Here is an 18570-nt window from a genome sequence, read left to right as displayed (position 1 = left end):
ACCCACTCACATTTAAACTTACCTCAGCTGCTTTGGCTTGCATACGTTTTCTTTCCTGTTCTTCTTCATGGAGTTTCGCTTCCAACTCTTGCATTTTTTTCTAGTGTTCAAAAAAAGGGATAACAGTCAAAGTCTTAGGCATGTTTTTGTAAAATTTTAATACAGTAACAGCAACATATTATAAATTTGGGTAAAATTTAAGTTTTTTTAGTTCACTCTAGTAATGGCACCATGCTTAACAACATCCATAACACTTTCCCGGGTGATTAGTATTACTCATTTGCAAAGGCACATGAACAGGATTATGGGTAAAGTCTACATCATCAAAGAATATGTTTTCTTATGAAGGTAGATAGGTTACATGGAGGTTTAATCTGGAACTAAACTAAAATTAGTTCTGAGAACAATGTAAACCAAGTGACAAGCCTTAATGATATTCTAAATGTGAACCTTCTCACCAAATTTGTTCTTTTCAAAAACTCCTACTCATATCTTTGCAGTAAGGTCATGTTTACTGCTATTTTCAGTGACATAAAATAATATTAAAATCATTACTAAGCATAAATGAGTAAACTATATATTCACTCACTTCTGCAAGGGCCTGCATTGTAGTAAGTTTGTTATACTCCTGTTCAAGAAGATCCAATTTCTCCAGTTGGCTCTGAACATGTGTTTGATCATGTTGTCGTTCTCTTTCTAGGGAAACCTGGAAATAATATTAAATACAAGCATAAAAATATGACAATCAAAATAGTGAAAAACAAGTAACACTGAATATATTTTAGAATATACTGTATGCTATCTGTCCGCCCTTATATAGAACTTAAATACAGAGAGAAATTGAAGATGGCGGAATAGTGAGGGCACGCACCGATAGTCCGGGAAAATTTGGTTTAATAAAAGGGGAGTTATGGTAGCCTCAGAAAAAAGAACCAGGAAAATATTGCAGAGGAAACTCTTCTGGATTGAGTGGCCGTGAATCGGAGGACCTACTGGGAGAACAAGGTCGCCCACCGCGCGGAAGCCGAGCCGCGGGACCGAGCTGCGCAAGCCGCAGGCTCTGCGCACCAGTGCTCAAAGGGGAGTGCGTGCCACACAGACAACAGCGGGGAGACCTGGGACGTCCAGGGCTCCAAGTCCACACATCAGCGCTGGAAGGGGAGCGGACCTGCGTGGAGAGCGTGGGAGCCCACAGTTCGGGACACCAGCGGCAGACTCAACACACCAGCGCTGGAACGCGAGGTGAGCCGAACCTCAATAGCCCGAGACACCGGCAGGCAAGTGGAGAGAGGAGACTAGAGGGAACGACCCCCCGGGGGGGGGGGGGGGACTTCACCAGGCTAACTGGAAGAGAGAGAGAGGAAAAAAAAAAAAAAGTTAACTGGTACGGACACGGGTTTCTCTCTCTCCGCTCACCTCTCAAGGGCGAGCAAGACAAAGAGCAGGCGCCATCTTGGACATACGTCATAAGCAGAGCGACCTCAGGTCTGCACCGGCCCTGAGCCTAGCAGAAAAACCTGACTCTGGGCGGGGCGAATTAACAGGAGATTAGGACCTAGTAAATTTGTGGTGCTACTGAACTGAGACTGTGAAAAAAGACGGTGGGGGAGAGAACTCACGGAATTCACGTGAGCACTCTCCAGAGACGCTACAATTCCGTAACTTTGGCAACCCAGTGGGAGACTGAAGGAGAATTTGAGCCCACTCTGAGGGCCGAACAGATTTCCTGTGTGGTCCTTGGGAAAGAGCTTCCGATCTCTGGCTCCTGTGGGTATATCATTTGCCTGCTAACTACCTCCAACTTCGTTCAGCTGTGCAGAATAACTTCCCTTTTGAATCAAAAAAAAAAAAGAAAGAGAGAGAGAGAGAGAGGTTTACCACGCCTAACCTGGGAGTGTCACCTTTGGCACACCAAACAGAGCTCTCAGGCCACACCCATCTCAAGCCCTAAGGCTCCATCAAAAACAGATAGTCCACTTAATCTAGAGTCATAGTATAACAAGAAAAAGCACCACAGTGAAGAAACAAAATATCTCCAATATGCCAAATAACAAACGCAAAAACCAAGGTAATAAAAACAAGGAAGTCACCATGAAGCCCTCAAATGAAAAAGACACCCCAATTCAAGATTATGAGGATGATGACATAGAAGAAATGCAAGAAGCAGATCTCAAAAAATTGATAAGAACATTAAGAAGTTCTCAAAAACAAATTCTTGAACTACAGAAATCCTTAATGGACAAGATAGAAAATCTCTCTCGTGAAAATGAAATATTAAGGAGGAATCAAAATGAAACGAAACAACTAGTACAACAGGAAACTGGGATAGTGACTGAAGTGAAGAATTCAATAGATCAAATGAAAAACACAATAGAGAGCCTTACAAACAGAATGGGGGAAGCAGAAGAGAGAATATCGGACTTAGAAGACAGAGAACAGGAAAGGATACAGTCAGACCAAAGAAAAGAAGAGGAAATTAGGTATCTAAAACATATTGTCGGGAATCTTCAGGATACTATTAAAAAACCCAACATTCGGGTTCTAGGAGTTCCGGAAGGCATGGAGAGGGAGAAAGGAGTAGAAGGCCTTTTTAGTGAGATATTAGCAGAAAATTTCCCAGGTTTGGAGAAGGACAGAGAAATCCTAGTACAGGAACCTCACAGAACCCCTAATAAACATGACCAAAAGAGATCCTCACCACGACACGTTGTAATTAAACTCTCCACAGTGAAACATAAAGAAAAGATCCTAAAATGTGCAAGAGAGAAACGTCAGATTACTCTCAGAGGATCTCCAATCAGACTCACAGCTGACTTCTCATCAGAAACTCTACAAGCTAGGAGGGAATGGCGAGATATAGCCCAGGTACTAAGAGAGAACAACTGCCAGCCCAGAATATGATATCCTGCAAAGCTATCATTTGTGAATGAAGGTGAAATAAAGACTTTTCATAGCAAACAGAAATTGAAAGAATTTGTTGCCACTCGTCCAGCCCTGCAAAACATGCTTAAAGATGTGTTACACACAGAAACAAAGAAACACGGTCATCAATATGAAAGAAGGTAAAGGAAGGAAACCAAGGAAGGAAAGCTCACAGCAAAAGATCACAGGGAATTCAAAGCATATATTAGAACTTATCTTTGGCAAATGGCAGGGCAAAGTTACCACTTATCATTAGTCACATTGAACGTGAATGGCCTGAACTGTCCAGTTAAAAGACACCGATTGGCTGATTGGGTTAAGGAACAAAACCCATCTATTTGCTGCTTACAAGAAACACATCTTTCCAACAAAGATCCATACAGACTGAAAGTGAAAGGCTGGAAAAAGATATACCATGCCAACAGAAATGAAAAAAGAGCGGGCGTAGCCATCTTAATATCAGACAACATAAACTTTACTACAAAAACCGTTAAGAGAGACAAAGAGGGACACTACATAATGATTAAGGGATCAATTCAACAGGAAGATATAACAATTATCAATGTATATGCACCTAACTACAGGGCACCGGTTTATCTAAAAGATCTGTTAACGGACTTAAAGGGAGACTTAGACCCCAATACAATAGTACTGGGGGACTTCAATACTCCACTCTCAGAAATAGACAGATCAATAGGACAGAAGATCAACAAGGATACAGTAGATTTAAACGACACTATAGCCCAAATGGATCTAACAGATATATACAGAACTTTCAATCCTACAGCTAGATTTTACATTCTTCTCAGCAGTACATGGAACCTTCTCTAGGATTGACCACATACTAGGCCATAAAGCAAGTCTCAGCAAATTCAAAAGAATTAGAATCATACCATGCAGCTTCTCAGACCATAAAGGAATGAAGTTGGAAATTAGCAACTCAGGAATCCCTAGAGCATATGCAAACACATGGAGATTGAACAACATGCTCCTGAATGAACAATGGGTCATAGAAGAAATCAAAAGAGAAATCAAAAACTTTCTGGAAGTAAATGAGGATAACAGCACAACATACCAAAACTTATGGGACGCAGCAAAAGCAGTGTTAAGAGGAAAGTTTATATCAATAGGTGCCTACATCAAGAAATTGGAAAGGCACCAAATAGATGAGCTTTCAATTCACCTCAAGGATCTAGAAAACCTACAGCAAACCAGACCCAAATCTAGTAGGAGAAGAGAAATAATTAAAATCAGAGAAGAAATCAACAGGATTGAATCAAGAAAAACATTACAAAAAATCAGCCAAACGAGGAGCTGGTTTTTTGAAAAAATAAACAAAATTGACACCCCATTGGCCCAACTAACTAAAAAAAGAAAAGACCCAAATCAATAAAATCAGAGATGAAAAAGGAAATGTAACAACAGACACCACAGAAATAAAAAGAATCATCAGAAATTACTACAAGGACTTGTATGCCAGCAAACAGGGAAACCTATCAGAAATGGATAGATTCCTGGACACATGCAACCTACCTAAATTGAACCAGGAAGACATCGAAAACCTAAACAGACCCATAACTGAGACAGAAATTGAAACAGTAATAAAGGCCCTCCCAACAAAGAAAAGCCCAGGACCACATGGATTCACTGCTGAATTCTACCAGACATTTAAAGAAGAACTAACTCCAATTCTTCTCAAACTATTCAGAACAATTGAAGAAGAGGGAATCCTCCCAAATTCTTTCTATGAAACCAGCATCACCTTAATTCCTAAGCCGGAAAAAGATGCAGCACTGAAAGAGAATTACAGACCAATATCCCTGATGAATATAGATGCAAAAATCCTCAATAAAATTCTCGCCAATAGAATGCAACAACACATCAGAAAGATCATCCACCCAGACCAAGTGGGATTTATCCCTGGTATGCAGGGATGGTTTAATGTGCGCAAGACAATCAATGTGATACACCACATTAACAGACTGCAGAAGAAAAACCATATGATTATCTCAATAGATGCCAAGAAAGCATTTGATAAAATACAACACCCGTTCATGATGAAAACTCTAAGCAAACTGGGTTTGGAAGGAACATTCCTCAATACAATCAAAGCAATCTATGAAAAACCCGCAGCCAACATCCTATTGAATGGGGAAAAGTTGGAAGCATTTCCACTGAGATCTGGTACCAGACAGGGATGTCCACTCTCACCACTGCTATTCAATATAGTTCTGGAGGTTCTAGCCAGAGCTATTGGGCAAGAAAAAGAAATTAAAGGGATACAAATTGGGAAGGAAGAACTCAAACTATCCCTCTTTGCAGATGACATGATTCTTTATTTAGGGGACCCAAAGAACTCTACTAAGAGACTATTGGAACTCATAGAAGAGTTTGGCAAAGTAGCAGGGTATAAAATCAATGCACAAAAATCAATAGCCTTTGTATACACAGACAATGCCATGGCTGAGGAAGAACTTCTAAGATCAATCCCATTCACATATTGTGCTACATTCACATATTGTTTTTGTGCTACAAAAACAATCAAGTACGACTTATGGATTACAATGGCTTCCCCCACATAATGTCCCTCCCACCCGCAACCCTCCCCTTTCCCACTCCCTCTCCCCTTCCATTCACATGAGGATTCATTTGCGATTCTCTTTATATACAGAAGATCAGTTTAGCATACATTAAGTAAAGATTTCAACAGTTTGCTCCCACACAGAAACATAAAGTGAAAAATAATAGATGGATTTTTTTTAAATGATGATGAAATCAGATCAGACCTATTGTTATGTTTAATCCCAGTGAGTCAAGTTGGGAATTGATAATTTCTTTCTTTTTTTTTTTTTTTTTTACAGAAGATCAGTTTAGTATACATTAAGTAAAGATTTCAACAGTTTGCACCCCCATAGAAACACAAAGTGAAATATACTGTTTGAGTACTTGTATAGCATTAAGTCTTAATGTACAGCACATTAAGGACAGAGATCCTACATGAGGAGTAAGTGCACAGTGACTCCTGTTGTTGACTTTACCAATTGACACTCCTGTTTATGGCATCAGTAATCTCCCCATGCACCAGTCATGAGTTTCCAAGGCTATGGAAGCCCCTTGAGTTCTCTGACTCTTATCTTGTTTAGACAAGGTCATGGTCAAAGTGGAGGTTCTCTCCTCCCTTCAGAGAAAGGTACCTCCTCCTTCTTTGAAGACATGTTCTTTCCACTGGGATCTCACTCACAGAGATCTTTCACTTAGGGTTTTGTTTTTGTTTTTGTTGCCAGAGTGTCTTGGCTTTCCATGCCTGAAATACTCTCATGGGCTTTTCAGCCAGATCCGAATGCCTTTAGGGCTGATTCTGAGGCCAGAGTGCTATTTAGGACATCTGCCATTCTATGAGTCTGCTGAGTATTTCACTTCCCATGTTGGATCACTCTCCCCTTTATTTATTCCATCGGTTAGTGTTAGCAGGTACTAGACTTGTTTATGTGCTCCCTTTGACTCTTAGTCCTTTCATTATAATCAATTGTGAACTGAAATTGATCACTTGGAATAGTGAGATGGCATTGGTACATGCCACCTTGATGGGATTGAATTGGAATCCCCTGGTATGTTTTTAACTCTACCATTTGGGGCAAGTCAGCTTGAGCATGTCCCAAATTATACATCTCTTCCCTCTCTTATTCCCACTCTTATGTTTAACAGGGATCACATTTCAGTTAATTTTTAACACTTAAGAATAACTGTGTATTAATTACAGAATTAAACCAGTCATATTAAGTAGAACAGACAAAAAAACTACTAAGAGGGATAATGTATTAAGTTGTTCATTAACAGTCAGGGCTATGCTGATCAAGTCACCATTTCCTATAGTGTCCATTTCACTTCAGGAGGTTTCCTTTTTGGTGTTCAGTCAGTTGTCACCGATCAGGGAGAACATATGGTATTTGTCCCTTTGGGACTGGCTTATTTCACTCAGCATGATGTGTTCCAGATTCCTCCATTTTGTTGCAAATGACTGGATTTCGTTGTTTCTTACTGCGGTATAGTATTCTAAAGAGTACATATCCCATAATTTCTTTATCCAGTCTACCGTTGAAGGGCATTTAGGTCGGTTCCAGGTCTTAGCTATTGTGAATTGAGCTGCAATAAACATTAGGGTGCAGACTGCTTTTTTGTTTGCCAATTTAAATTCCTTTGGGTAAACTCCAAGGAGTGGGATGGCTGGGTCGAACGGTAGGGTTATATTCAGGTTTCTGAGGAATCTCCAAACTGACTTCCATAGTGGCTTGACCAGTTTGCATTCCCACCAACAGTGGGTTAGTGTCCCTTTTTCCCCACATCCTCGCCAGCATCTGTTGTTGGTAGATTTCTGAATGTGAGCCATTCTAACCGGGGTGAGGTGAAACCTCATTGTGGTTTTGATTTGCATTTCCCTGATTGCTAATGACCTTGAACATTTTTTCATGTGCCTGTTGGCCATTTGGATTTCCTCTTTTGAAAAATGTCTATTGAGGTCCTTGGCCCATCTCTTAATTGGGATGTTGGTTTTGTTTTTGTGGAGTTTCTTGATCTCTTTGTAGATTCTGGTTATTAACCCTTTATCTGTTGCATAGTTTGCAAATATTTTTTCCCATTCTGTCGGTTGTCTCTTCACTCTCCTGACTGTTTCTTTTGCAGTACAGAAACTTCTCAATTTGATGCAATCCCAATAGTTAATTTTGGCTTTGACTGCCTGTGCCTCCCGGGTCTTTTCCAGAAACTCTTTGCCTGTGCCAATATCTTGAAGGGTTTCTCCAATGTTCTCTAGTAACTTGATGGTGTCAGGTCGTAGATTTAGGTCTTTAATCATGTTGAGTGGATTTTTGTGTAAGGCATAAGGTAGGGGTCTTGCTTCATGCTTCTGCACGTGGAAATCCAATTTTCCCAGCACCATTTATTGAATAGACTGTCCTTGCTCCAGGAATTAGTTTTAGATCCTTGATCAAATATAAGTTGGCTGTAGATGTTTGGGTTGATTTCTGGTGTTTCAGTTCTGTTCCATTGGTCTATCCATCTGTTTCTGTACCAGTACCATGCTGTTTTGATTACAACTGCCCTGTAGTATGTCCTGAAATCTGGTATTGTGATGCCTCCGGCTTTGTTTTTGTTGTACAAGATTGCTTTAGCTATTCGAGGTCTCTTGTGCCTCCATATAAATTTCAGCACCAATTTTTCCAGATCTGAGAAGAAGGTCTTCGGTATCTTGATTGGGATTGCATTGAATCTATAAATTGCTTTTGGGAGAATGGACATTTTGATGATATTGATTCTTCCAATCCATGAGCATGGAAGATTTTTCCACTTCTTGGTATCCTCTTCTACTTCTTTCTTTAAGGTTTTGTAATTTTTTTTTCTGTCATGTCTTTTGTTACGTTTCCTTTTTCCTATCTGATTTTATAGAGTTTGGTCTTTTAAAGACTACATTAGCTTAATAAATGGCATATACCATGATTTGAGTATAGAAGCCATTTTTATCAAACTATGATTAGTAAAGGTTCTAATTTACCGATGAGTTTCTTGTGCTGTAGCACAGTGGGTTAAGCCATTGTCTGTAATGGTGACATCTCACCACAAGTGTCCTGACTAGCCACTGTACCACAATGCTGCTCCAATTTTCCATAAATTTTTCAAAGTATCCTCATGATATAGACAGGAACATGATATAAAAACCCAGGCAGATGGATTCCAAGACAGATCAAGAGGAAAAGACATGCTGCTTTTGACCAGAGGAAAATAGCAGAAGAAAACTGGAGAAGTGCATTCCCAGGGAGAGAGTTGGAGAGCAGTATGCAGTAGAAACTTTTTGAAGAGGAACCTGTAGAACAGCATGGAAGGTGCAGACGCGCAGCAGCAAGCAGGGACACACCAGCATCTCAGACTGACGGGACAGCAGACTACAATGGCCAATGCTACTGGTGATACTACCTGAGGGAATACCTCGTAGACGACACTGACTTTGATTCAGGCCTCCAGGGGTTAGGGTACACACCTAATCCAGTGAAAGAAATGCATATTTCTTTCCCCTCATCCTCCCACTAAAGTGCCCAGCAACTGGCAGGAGAAAGCACCCTTTTGATGCCAGTACAGGCTATGGCAGCTTTATGGGCTTGTGTGAGCAAGTGATTTTACCAGAGGGATAAAGCCACATTCCCCACTGACTTTGAGTCTACTGGGAGGGTTGGCCGAGGGCTGTGCACCCATGTAGGACTTTGAGGTGCCCCTACCTTCTCAACATATCATAGCTCACAGTGCCAAGGTAGAGCACCCACAAGCAGCTGGCTCTAAGAATGTCTCTAGTCTCTCCGTGGATGGGGCAGGCTCACAGGGCTGAGTGGATCCTCTGCACCCCATGACTATGGGAACCTTGAGTGCTGAGACGGTGGCAACTCTGACTGAATGACAGGGTGCAGGGTGTAAATAGGTCTCTGGGCAATCTGGACAATCAGAGGCTCAGGACTCCCTGACTGCATGGGGTGGGTCACAGCAGAGGGTTTCTTGCTCTGAGGACCACACAGTTTCTTTTTGTGCATGGATGTGGGTTGTACATACTGTGGGCTAACCCCAGTCATTGATTACCTTTGAAGAGAGGAGGTGAGGTTGTGATTACACCAGTAAGAGTAATCAGGCCGGCGCCGCGGCTCACTAGGCTAATCCTCCGCCTTGCGGCGCCGGCACACCGGGTTCTAGTCCCGGTCAGGGCGCCGGATTCTGTCCCGGTTGCACCTCTTCCAGGCCAGCTCTCTGCTGTGGCCAGGGAGTGCAGTGGAGGATGGCCCAAGTGCTTGGGCCCTGCACCCCATGGGAGACCAGGAGAAGCACCTGGCTCCTGCCATCGGATCAGTGCGGTGTGCTGGCCGCAACGCGCCGGCCGCAGCGGCCATTGGAGGGTGAACCAAGGGCAAAAGGGTCCACTCTGCCTGTTTAAAAAAAAAAAAAAAAAAAAAAGAGTAATCATACTCTTTCCCTTGCTGACAACAGACATCTACCATGGCCAATGTGGGTGTCACCCTGGATTCTCACCCACACCCAGCACATACTTCAGGGGAATTCACTGAAGGAATAGAACTCCACTAAGCCACAGAGGCGCCGTTCAAAAATATAACCCACCAGAGAAGGAAACCAACAAATATTTCCACAAATGCATAAAAATAAATCGAGAAGCACAAGAAAACGGAAGACAACACAACTCCCCAAAAGCAATCAAACACTTGACTATTAGAATCTGAAGATGAAGACAATGATAAAATGCCTGAAAAGAAATTCCAAAAGAATGATCCTGGGATTACTCAGAAGCAGTAAGAAGCGAATCAATGAGTTAAATCCATACATAACATGAATGAAAAATTCTCCTGTGAGAGACAGATTTGAAGAGAAATCAAACTCAAATACTAGAAATGAAAAACTGAATTTGCCAAGTAAAAAATATAGTAGAAAGCCTTAATTACAGATTTAGTGATGCAGAGGAAAGAGTATCTGAGCCACAAGACAAATCTTTGGAAATATCTCAGTCAGTCCAAAAAAAGGGGAAGAAATTAGAAAAATGTAAACAAAAGTGTTGGAGATTTATAGGATACTACCAAACAACCCAACATACAGGTCTTAGGAGTTCCTAAAGGTGTGGAAAGAGAATAGATTAGAAGGCCTGTCAGTGAAATAACAGAAAGCTTCCCTAATTTGCAGAAAGATGGGGAGATCCAAACAGGAAGCATACAGAACTCCTAATAGGCATGACAGAAAAGATCTTCACCATGACACACTTTAGTCAAACTTTCAACAGTAAAACATAAAGAGAAGATTCTAAAATGTGAACTAGAGAAACACCAGATTACCTTCACAGAATCCCCAATTATAAATCCCCAGCTGATTTCTCATCAGAAACCCTACAGGCTAGGAGAGAATACAGTCCAAGTCTTAAAAGAAAAAAGACTTGTCAACCCAGAATTTTATACTCCACAAAGCTCTCATTTATGAATGAAGGTGAAATAAAGATGCCCCATAAAAAACAGCAACTGAAAGAATTTGTCACCACTCTTCCAGCATTACAAACAACGCTGAAGGATGTGCTACTCACAGAAAACATAAAGACAGCCATCTTCATGAAAGAATGGGAAGGCAGAAAATCTAGTAAAAGCAGAAAGGAAATCCAAAGCAAACAACAGGAATATTTACAGAACAATGGCAGGATAATGTACTTTCTTATCAATAATAACCCTGAATGTAAATGGCCTAAATTCTCCAATTAAAAGGAACAGACTAGCTGAATGAATTAAAAAGGAACCATCTATTTACAGCTTGCAAGAAACATACCTCACCAAAAGATATACACATAGCAAAAGTCAAAGGATGGAAAAAAATACTCCATGTTAATTAAAGCCAAAAGAATGAGTAGCTACCCTGAGATTAGACAAAATAAACTTTAAGACAAAGCTGTTAAGAGACAAAGAAGGGCATTATATAATGATGAAAGATCAATTCAATGGGAAGATGTAACTATCAAAAATGTACCCAACATACCAAATGCCAAGGCAACTGACTGCTTAAAACAAATGTTGCAAGTCGGCACTGTAGTGTACTGGGCTAGTCCTCTGCCTGCTGTGCCAGCATCCCATTTAGGCTCTGGTTTATGTCCTGGATGCTCCTCTTCTGACCCAGCTCTCTGCTTATGGCCTTCAAAAGCAGTGGAATATAGCCCAAGTGCTTGGGCCCCTGCACCCACATAAAGAGACCTGGAAGAAGCTCCTGGTTCCTGGCTTTGCATCAACTGAACTCTGGCTGTTGCAGCCATTTGGGGAGTCAACCAGCACAGAAGGAAGATCTTTCTGTTTCTCCCTCTCTGTAACTACCTCTGAAATAAATAAATAAAACCTTTGAAACAACTGTTAATGGACCTAAAGAGAGGCATAAGCTGCAATACCAATAGTAATGGGGGACTTCAATACCCTACTTTCTTTCTTTTTTAAAGATTTAATTTATTTATTTGAAAGACAGAGTTAGAGAGAGGCAGAGGCAGAGAGAGATCTTCCATCCACTAGTTTATTCCCCAAATGGTCAAACTGTCCAGAGATGGGCTGATCAGCAGCCAGGAACCAGGAGCTTCTCCCAGGTCTCCTATACGGGCGCAGGTTCCCAAGGAATTGGGCCATCCTCTACTGCTTTCCCAGGCCACAGCAGAGAGCTAGATCGGAAGTAGAGCAGTGGGACACAAACCAGCACCTACATGGGATGTTGGCATTGCAGGCAGTTGCTTTACCTGCTATACTACAGCACCAGCCACTCAGCATCCCACTTTCATCGATGGACAGAACAATTATACAGAAAATCAACAAACAGACCTAATCTACACTATGGACCAAATGGACCTAACTGATATCTACAGAACAATTCATTCCACAGTTGAAAAATACACATTCTTTTCATCAGTGTAACTTTCTCTAGGATAGAACATATGCTAGGCCATAAAGCAAGTCAGCAAATTCAAAAAAATTGAAATCATACCATCTTTTCTGGCCACCATGGAATGAAGCTGGAAATGAACAATCTAAGAAACTCTAGAAAATATGCAAAAACCGGCAAACTGAACAACACGCTCCTTAATTAACAGTGGGTCATTAGTAAACCAATGAAAATGATTATTTCTACAGATGCAGAGAAAGTATTTGATAAAATTCAATATCCTTTCATAATAAAAACCTTAAGCAGAATGGGTATACAAGGAACATTCCTCGACACAATCAAGGCAATATATGACAAACCCACTGCCACCATCAATTGAATGGGGAAAAGTTGGAAGCATTTCTACTAAGATCCATAAACAAACAAGGATTCCTACTTTCACTATTATTATTTTTATTTATTTATTTGAAATGCAGAGCTACAGAGACAGAGGCAGAGAGAGAGGGGTCTTCCATCTGCTGGTGCTCTCCACAGATGGCTAAAATGGCTGGAGCTGTGCCAATCCAAAACCAGGAGGTGGGAGCTTCCTCTGGGTCTCCCATGTGGGTGTAGGGGCCCAAGGACTTGGGCCATCTTACAGTGCTTTCCAAGGCCACAGCAGAGAGCTAGATTGGAAGTGGAGCAGCTGGGACTTGAGCCAGTGTCCATATGGGATACTGGCACTGCAGGCAGGCAGATTTAACCCTCTACCACAGCACAGGTCCCCACTATTACTATTCAATATAGTCCTGGAAGTTATAGCCAGAGCCAGTAGGTAAGAAAAAGAAACCAAAGGGATACAAATTGGAAAGCAGGAAGCCAAGTTATCCCTGTTTGCAGATGACATGATTCTACACGTAGGGAACTAAAGGAGTACACTAAGAGACTAAAAAAATGAATTTAAATAAATTTAACCTTTTTGATTCTATCAGCTAGTATTTGCAGACACTATTCTTGTTTATGTGATCCCTTTGGTTCTTAGTCCTATCATTACAATCAATTGTGAACAGAAATTGATCACTGGGACTAGTGAGATGGCATTGGTACATGCCACCTCGATGGGATTGAATTGGAATCCCCTGGTATGTTTCTAACTCTACTGTTTGAGGTAAGTCAGCTTGAGCATGTCCCGAATTGCACATCTCTTCCCTCTCTTATTCCCACTCTTATATTTAACAGCGATCACTTTTCAGTTAAGTTTCAGCACTTAAGAAGAATTGTGTATTGATTACAGTATTCAACCAAAAGTATTAAGTAGAACAAACAAAAAAAATACTAAGAGGGATAACATATTAAGCTGCTCATCAACAGTCAGGGTGAGGGCTGATCAAGTCACCGTTTCGCATAATATTCATTTCACTTTAACAGGTTTCCTTTTTGGTGCTCAGTTAGTTGTCACCTATCAAGGAGAACAAGTGGTATTTGTCCCTTTGGGATTGGCTTATTTCACTCAACATAATGTTTTCCAAATTCCTAACAGGGATCACTTTTCAGTTAAAATTTAAACACCTAAGAATAATTGTGTGTTAATTACAGAGTTCAACCAATGGTACTAGAACAAAAAAAAACTAAAATGGATAAAGTATTACATTGTACATCAACAGTCAGGACAAGGGCTGATCAAGTCACTGTTTCTCATAGTGTCCATTTCACTTCAACAAGTTTCCCCTTTGGCGACAACTAACTGAGCACCAATCAGGGAGAACATATATTAGCTGATAGAATCAAAAAGGGAGAGAATGATCCAACATGGGAAGTGAGATACACAGCAGACCCATAGAATGGCAAATGTCCTAATAGCACTCTGGCCTCATAATCAGCCCTTAAGACATGCGGATCCGGCTGAAATGCCCATGAGAGTATTTCAGGCATGGAAAGCCAAGACACTCTGGGGGAAAAAAAAAAAACCTAAATGAAAGATCTCCACGAGTGAGATCCCAGTGGAAAGAATGAGTCATCAAAGAAGGAGGTACCTTTCTCTGAAGGGAGGAGAGAACTTCCACTTTGACCATGACCTTGTCTAAAAATTATCAGAGTCAGTGAACTCAGGGGGCTTCCATAGCCTTGGCAACTCATGACAAGAGCCTAGGGTGATTACTGAGGCCATAAACAAGAGTGTCAATTTGTTAAGTCAACAACAGGAGTCACTGTGCACTTACTCCTCATGTAGGATCTTTGTCCTTAGTGTGCTGTACATTGGGATCTAATGCTATAACTAGTACTCAAACAGTATTTTTCACTTTATGTTTCTGTGTGGGAGCAAACTGTTGAAATCTTTACTTAATGTATGCTAAACTGATCTTCTGTATATAAAGAGAATTGAAAATGAATCTTGATGTGAATGGAAGGGGAGAGGGAGTGGATAAGGGGAGGGTTGCGGGTTGGAGGGACGTTATGGGGGGGAAGCCATTGTAATCAACATTCTGTACTTTGGAAATTTATATTCATTAAATAAAAGTTAAAAAAAATAAAAAAATAAATAAATAAATTTAACCGAGGTCAAAGTGCTATACAATGAAAGTTACAAAGCTTTGGAAAAAAAAAAAAAAAAAACCAAAGATATGAAAAATGAAAAATCTTCCATATTCATGGACTAGAAGAATTGATATCATCAAAATGTCCCTACTACCAAAAGTACTTATAGATTCCATGTGATCCCAGTCAAAATACCAGCGATATTCTTCACAAATCTACAAAAAACAATGCTAAAATTCATATGGAACCACAAAAGAACCTGAATAGCTAAAGCAATCTTATACAACAAAAAGAAAGAGACATCACAATACCAGATTTCAAAACATACTACAAGGCAGTTATAGATCAAAACGGCCTGGCATTGGCACAATATAGACATGTAGACTAACGGAACAGAACAGACTCCCCAGAATTCAATACACCTTCAACAAACTAAGTTTGACAATGGAGCTACTGTGAATGGGACTGATCTTAGAAGTTCTGTCTCAGTCAAGGCATTGTCTGTGTATACAAAGGCTATTGATTTTCCAACTTTACCAAACTCTCATTTAAAGAAATAATGAATGACTAATTAAAACTGTATATGGGTGAAATGATTTTTCCATACAATTATTGTTTATAGTCATTGTCTGTATTTTCACGAAACTAGGGTCATTTTGCATTTTATTTGTTAAACTTCCTATTTGGTGAAGTATTAACCTTTCTTTTTTTGTTTGGACAGGCAGAGCAGACAGTGAGAGAGACAGAAAGGTCTTCCTTTTCTGTTAGTTCAACCCCCACTGGCCGCTGTGGCCGGTTGTGCTGCGGCTGGCGCACCGCGCTGATCCGAAGCCAGGAGCCAGGTGCTTCTCCTGGTCTCCTATGTGGATGCAGGGCTCAAGCACTTGGGCCTTCCTCTACTGCACTCCCGGGCCACTTTTAAATTTAAAATATTATCTCAAAAACTAAGAAAAAGATAGAAGGAATGAAGGTGGGAGGGAGTATCATTATGTTCCTAGACTTTTATCTATAAAACATAATGAATGTTACAATTTAATTACAATTAAATAAAGATAAAAAAAAAAAAACCACCAAAGCAATGTACAATCCACAATGACATAATACCAACCAAATATATAAAACCTAGAACTGAACCAGAACCAGTGAAACCCATCAAACTTCAGCAAAAGCAAATCCACAACCACCTTTTAAGACTGAACACACATTTTAGAACATACGGAATTTCCAAGACAAAACAACTCTAAAGAATAAGTTCACAATTATAAATAAGTTCCCATAAAGAAACAAACTGCTATAAGGGAGAATTAGTAGATCAACACTTTTACCTTAATTATCCTTTAAAAAAATTGAGAATTCTTTATAGTCATGAAAGAGATAAAAGGTATAAAAAACTTATGAGTAATGATACACTAAAAATAAAAACAAGTAGGCAGAAAAAGAACCAACTGAAAACAAAAATATATAGTAACTGAAATAAATTCAATGGCACAGTGCAGAGAATCTGTAATATGTGAGGCAATCACTGAGACATTCTCTCAGATATTCTTGCATGATTGGCTAATTATTTTTTAAATCTAATCTAACCAGTACTGAAAACTGACCGAAGGTAGGAAGCATGACATATTTCTCTTTAACACTGTAGGACACTTAGCATAATAATATCAAGGAAACAAACATTCACATTTTACATAAAAAGTTAATATGTCCAGAAACTGTACTTATGATGAATTCAAATTCTTAGCAGGAAAAGGAGGGGTACTTTAAAAAGTACATTCAAAACTGCTATTGTGAATGACCTCTCGCAAATGTGCAGCTTACTTAACTGCAAAGAAATCTGGTGTAACCAAGCAGAAAAATACTTTGATAAAGCAAGTTATCAAGTTTTACAAAGTAAAAAGAGCTATCAAATCTGCTACTCTTAAAAAAATTTAAGAGGTAAATAGGTGTATGATTGTTTATATTTTTTCTTTAAAAGATTTTATTTATTTATTTGACAGGCAGAGTTACAGACAGAGAGATAGAGAGAAAGGTCTTCCTTCCATTGGTTCACTCCCCAAATGGCCGCAATGGCTGGAGCTGCACCAATCTGAAGCCAGGAGACAGGAGCTTCTTCCTGGTCTCCCTTATGGGTGCAGGGGCCCAAGGACTTGGGCCATCCTCCACTGCCCTCCCAGGCCACAGCAGAGAGCTGGATGGGAAGAGGAGCAACCAGGACCAGATCCGGCGCCCATATGGGATGCCGGCGCCACAGGCGGAGGATTAACCTAGTGCACCACAGCTCCAGCCACTGTTTATACTTTTTATAAGGCAGACTCAAAGAAGTGAATTTGACTTCAAAATAGCCCACAACTAAGTGTGTATTTTCCCAATTTAATTAAGTCTATCAAATATAATGATCTCAGAAGTTTCAGTCCTCACCTATTAAAATAGCATCGTTAGGGGCCAGCGCCGTGGCTCACTTGGCTAATCCTCCACCTGCGGCGCCGGCATCCCATATGGGCACCAGGTTCTAGTCCCGGCTGCTCCTCTTCCAGTCTAGCTCTCTGCTGTGGCCTGGGAGGGCAGTGGAGGATGGCCCAGGTGCTTGGGCCCTTGCACCACATGGGAGACCAGGAAGAAGCACCTGGCTCCTGGCTTTGGATAGGCGCAGCTCCAGCCATTGTGGCCATTTGAGGAGTGAACCAATGGAAGGAAGACCTTTCTCTCTCTGTCTTTAACTCTACCTGTCCAAAAAAAAAAAAAAAACCTTGTTAGCCCCGAGAAAAGTCTAATTCTCCATATTTAGCCACAATCTGTGAGATAACATACCTGTTTCTCTAAGACAGATGTCCTCTCCATTTCTGCATGCTTTATCATATTTCGCATGTATTCCAATTGTTTTTCCAAAAGATTACATTTATTTTCTGCAGCTAACAACTGAGATGTCAGTTCTAAAAATAGAAAAGTAGCAATCAACTCATGTGTACAGTAGTTTAAAAAAGCTGTTGAGATAAATGTACTGTGTATCAATACAAATACCTTCTAGAAGTCTTTTCAGATTACCTAATCATTCTTTCTACATGCTAGTCAATTCTACCTTGTTTCCAGTCAGTAAACATGCATGGCATCAGAACTTGATCTTCAAAAGGCATACAAAAATAATTCAATTTTGCAGCGCCCAGATACTGGTCATTATAAAACACTCACATGGGATTTTAGAATTTTGATAGTACTTATTTGATAGAATTCAATTTCCTTTGTAATTAAACAAACCTTGATTGTGCTTTGATTCCTCATTCTTTGAATTCTCCCTTTCCTGTATCTGTTCATCCAATACTTTCTTGTACTCAATTGTTTCTTTAGACAAGGTTTTCACACTTTCTTCTGCCTGAATCCTTTCCAGTTCCAAACGTCGAATCTTATCTTGAAGATTCTTCAGAGCAGAAAATATGGCTGCCAGATATAAACGTAATTACTATAAGACAACAATACATATGAAGAAAGTTCACTGAAAAAGAAACCAATCAAAACATAAAAATAAAATATGAGTAGGTGTCCAGAGAAGGATCACTCTTCGGGAAGAATAAAATATTAACTCATAATTTTTTAAAGAATATACTTCAAAACATCTTTTGAATCTCTGAAATGTAGTACTCATTCAAGTAAAAAACCCATTACTATGATAAAAACTATAAATGAAAAAATTAGCCAACCACATAA

The 18570-nt window shown here is 40.1% G+C and overlaps 1 protein-coding gene across 7 annotated transcripts in view; it reads right to left on the bottom strand.

Moving 5' to 3' along the window:
* Nucleotides 1–18570, bottom strand: part of CEP57 (centrosomal protein 57) — a 54485-nt gene that overhangs the window by 19860 nt on the left and 16055 nt on the right. For 6 of the 7 annotated variants that reach the window (XR_016233932.1, XR_016233931.1, XR_016233935.1 and 3 more), the window contains exons 3-6: nucleotides 18124–18303; nucleotides 17680–17801; nucleotides 590–706; nucleotides 23–100 (exon numbers count right to left, since the gene is read on the bottom strand). Coding sequence is in view for 4 of the 7 variants with exons in the window: in XM_051820419.3 (XP_051676379.1) it covers nucleotides 23–100; nucleotides 590–706; nucleotides 17680–17801; nucleotides 18124–18303 (497 nt within the window). In the remaining 3 variants the exon portion in view is untranslated. Of the gene's footprint in view, nucleotides 1–22; nucleotides 101–589; nucleotides 707–1416; nucleotides 1504–17679; nucleotides 17802–18123; nucleotides 18304–18570 lie in introns of those variants that run through there. The other variant, XM_089333040.1, reaches the window with a different exon arrangement.

The sequence above is a fragment of the Oryctolagus cuniculus genome, chromosome 1, assembly GCF_051225735.1.
Source record: "Oryctolagus cuniculus isolate XC-2025 breed Fujian yellow rabbit chromosome 1, ASM5122573v1, whole genome shotgun sequence".
NCBI classification, from domain to species: domain Eukaryota; kingdom Metazoa; phylum Chordata; class Mammalia; order Lagomorpha; family Leporidae; genus Oryctolagus; species Oryctolagus cuniculus.
The sequence above is the reverse complement of the archived record's forward strand: the minus strand, read 5'-3'. Positions and strand labels throughout refer to the sequence as shown.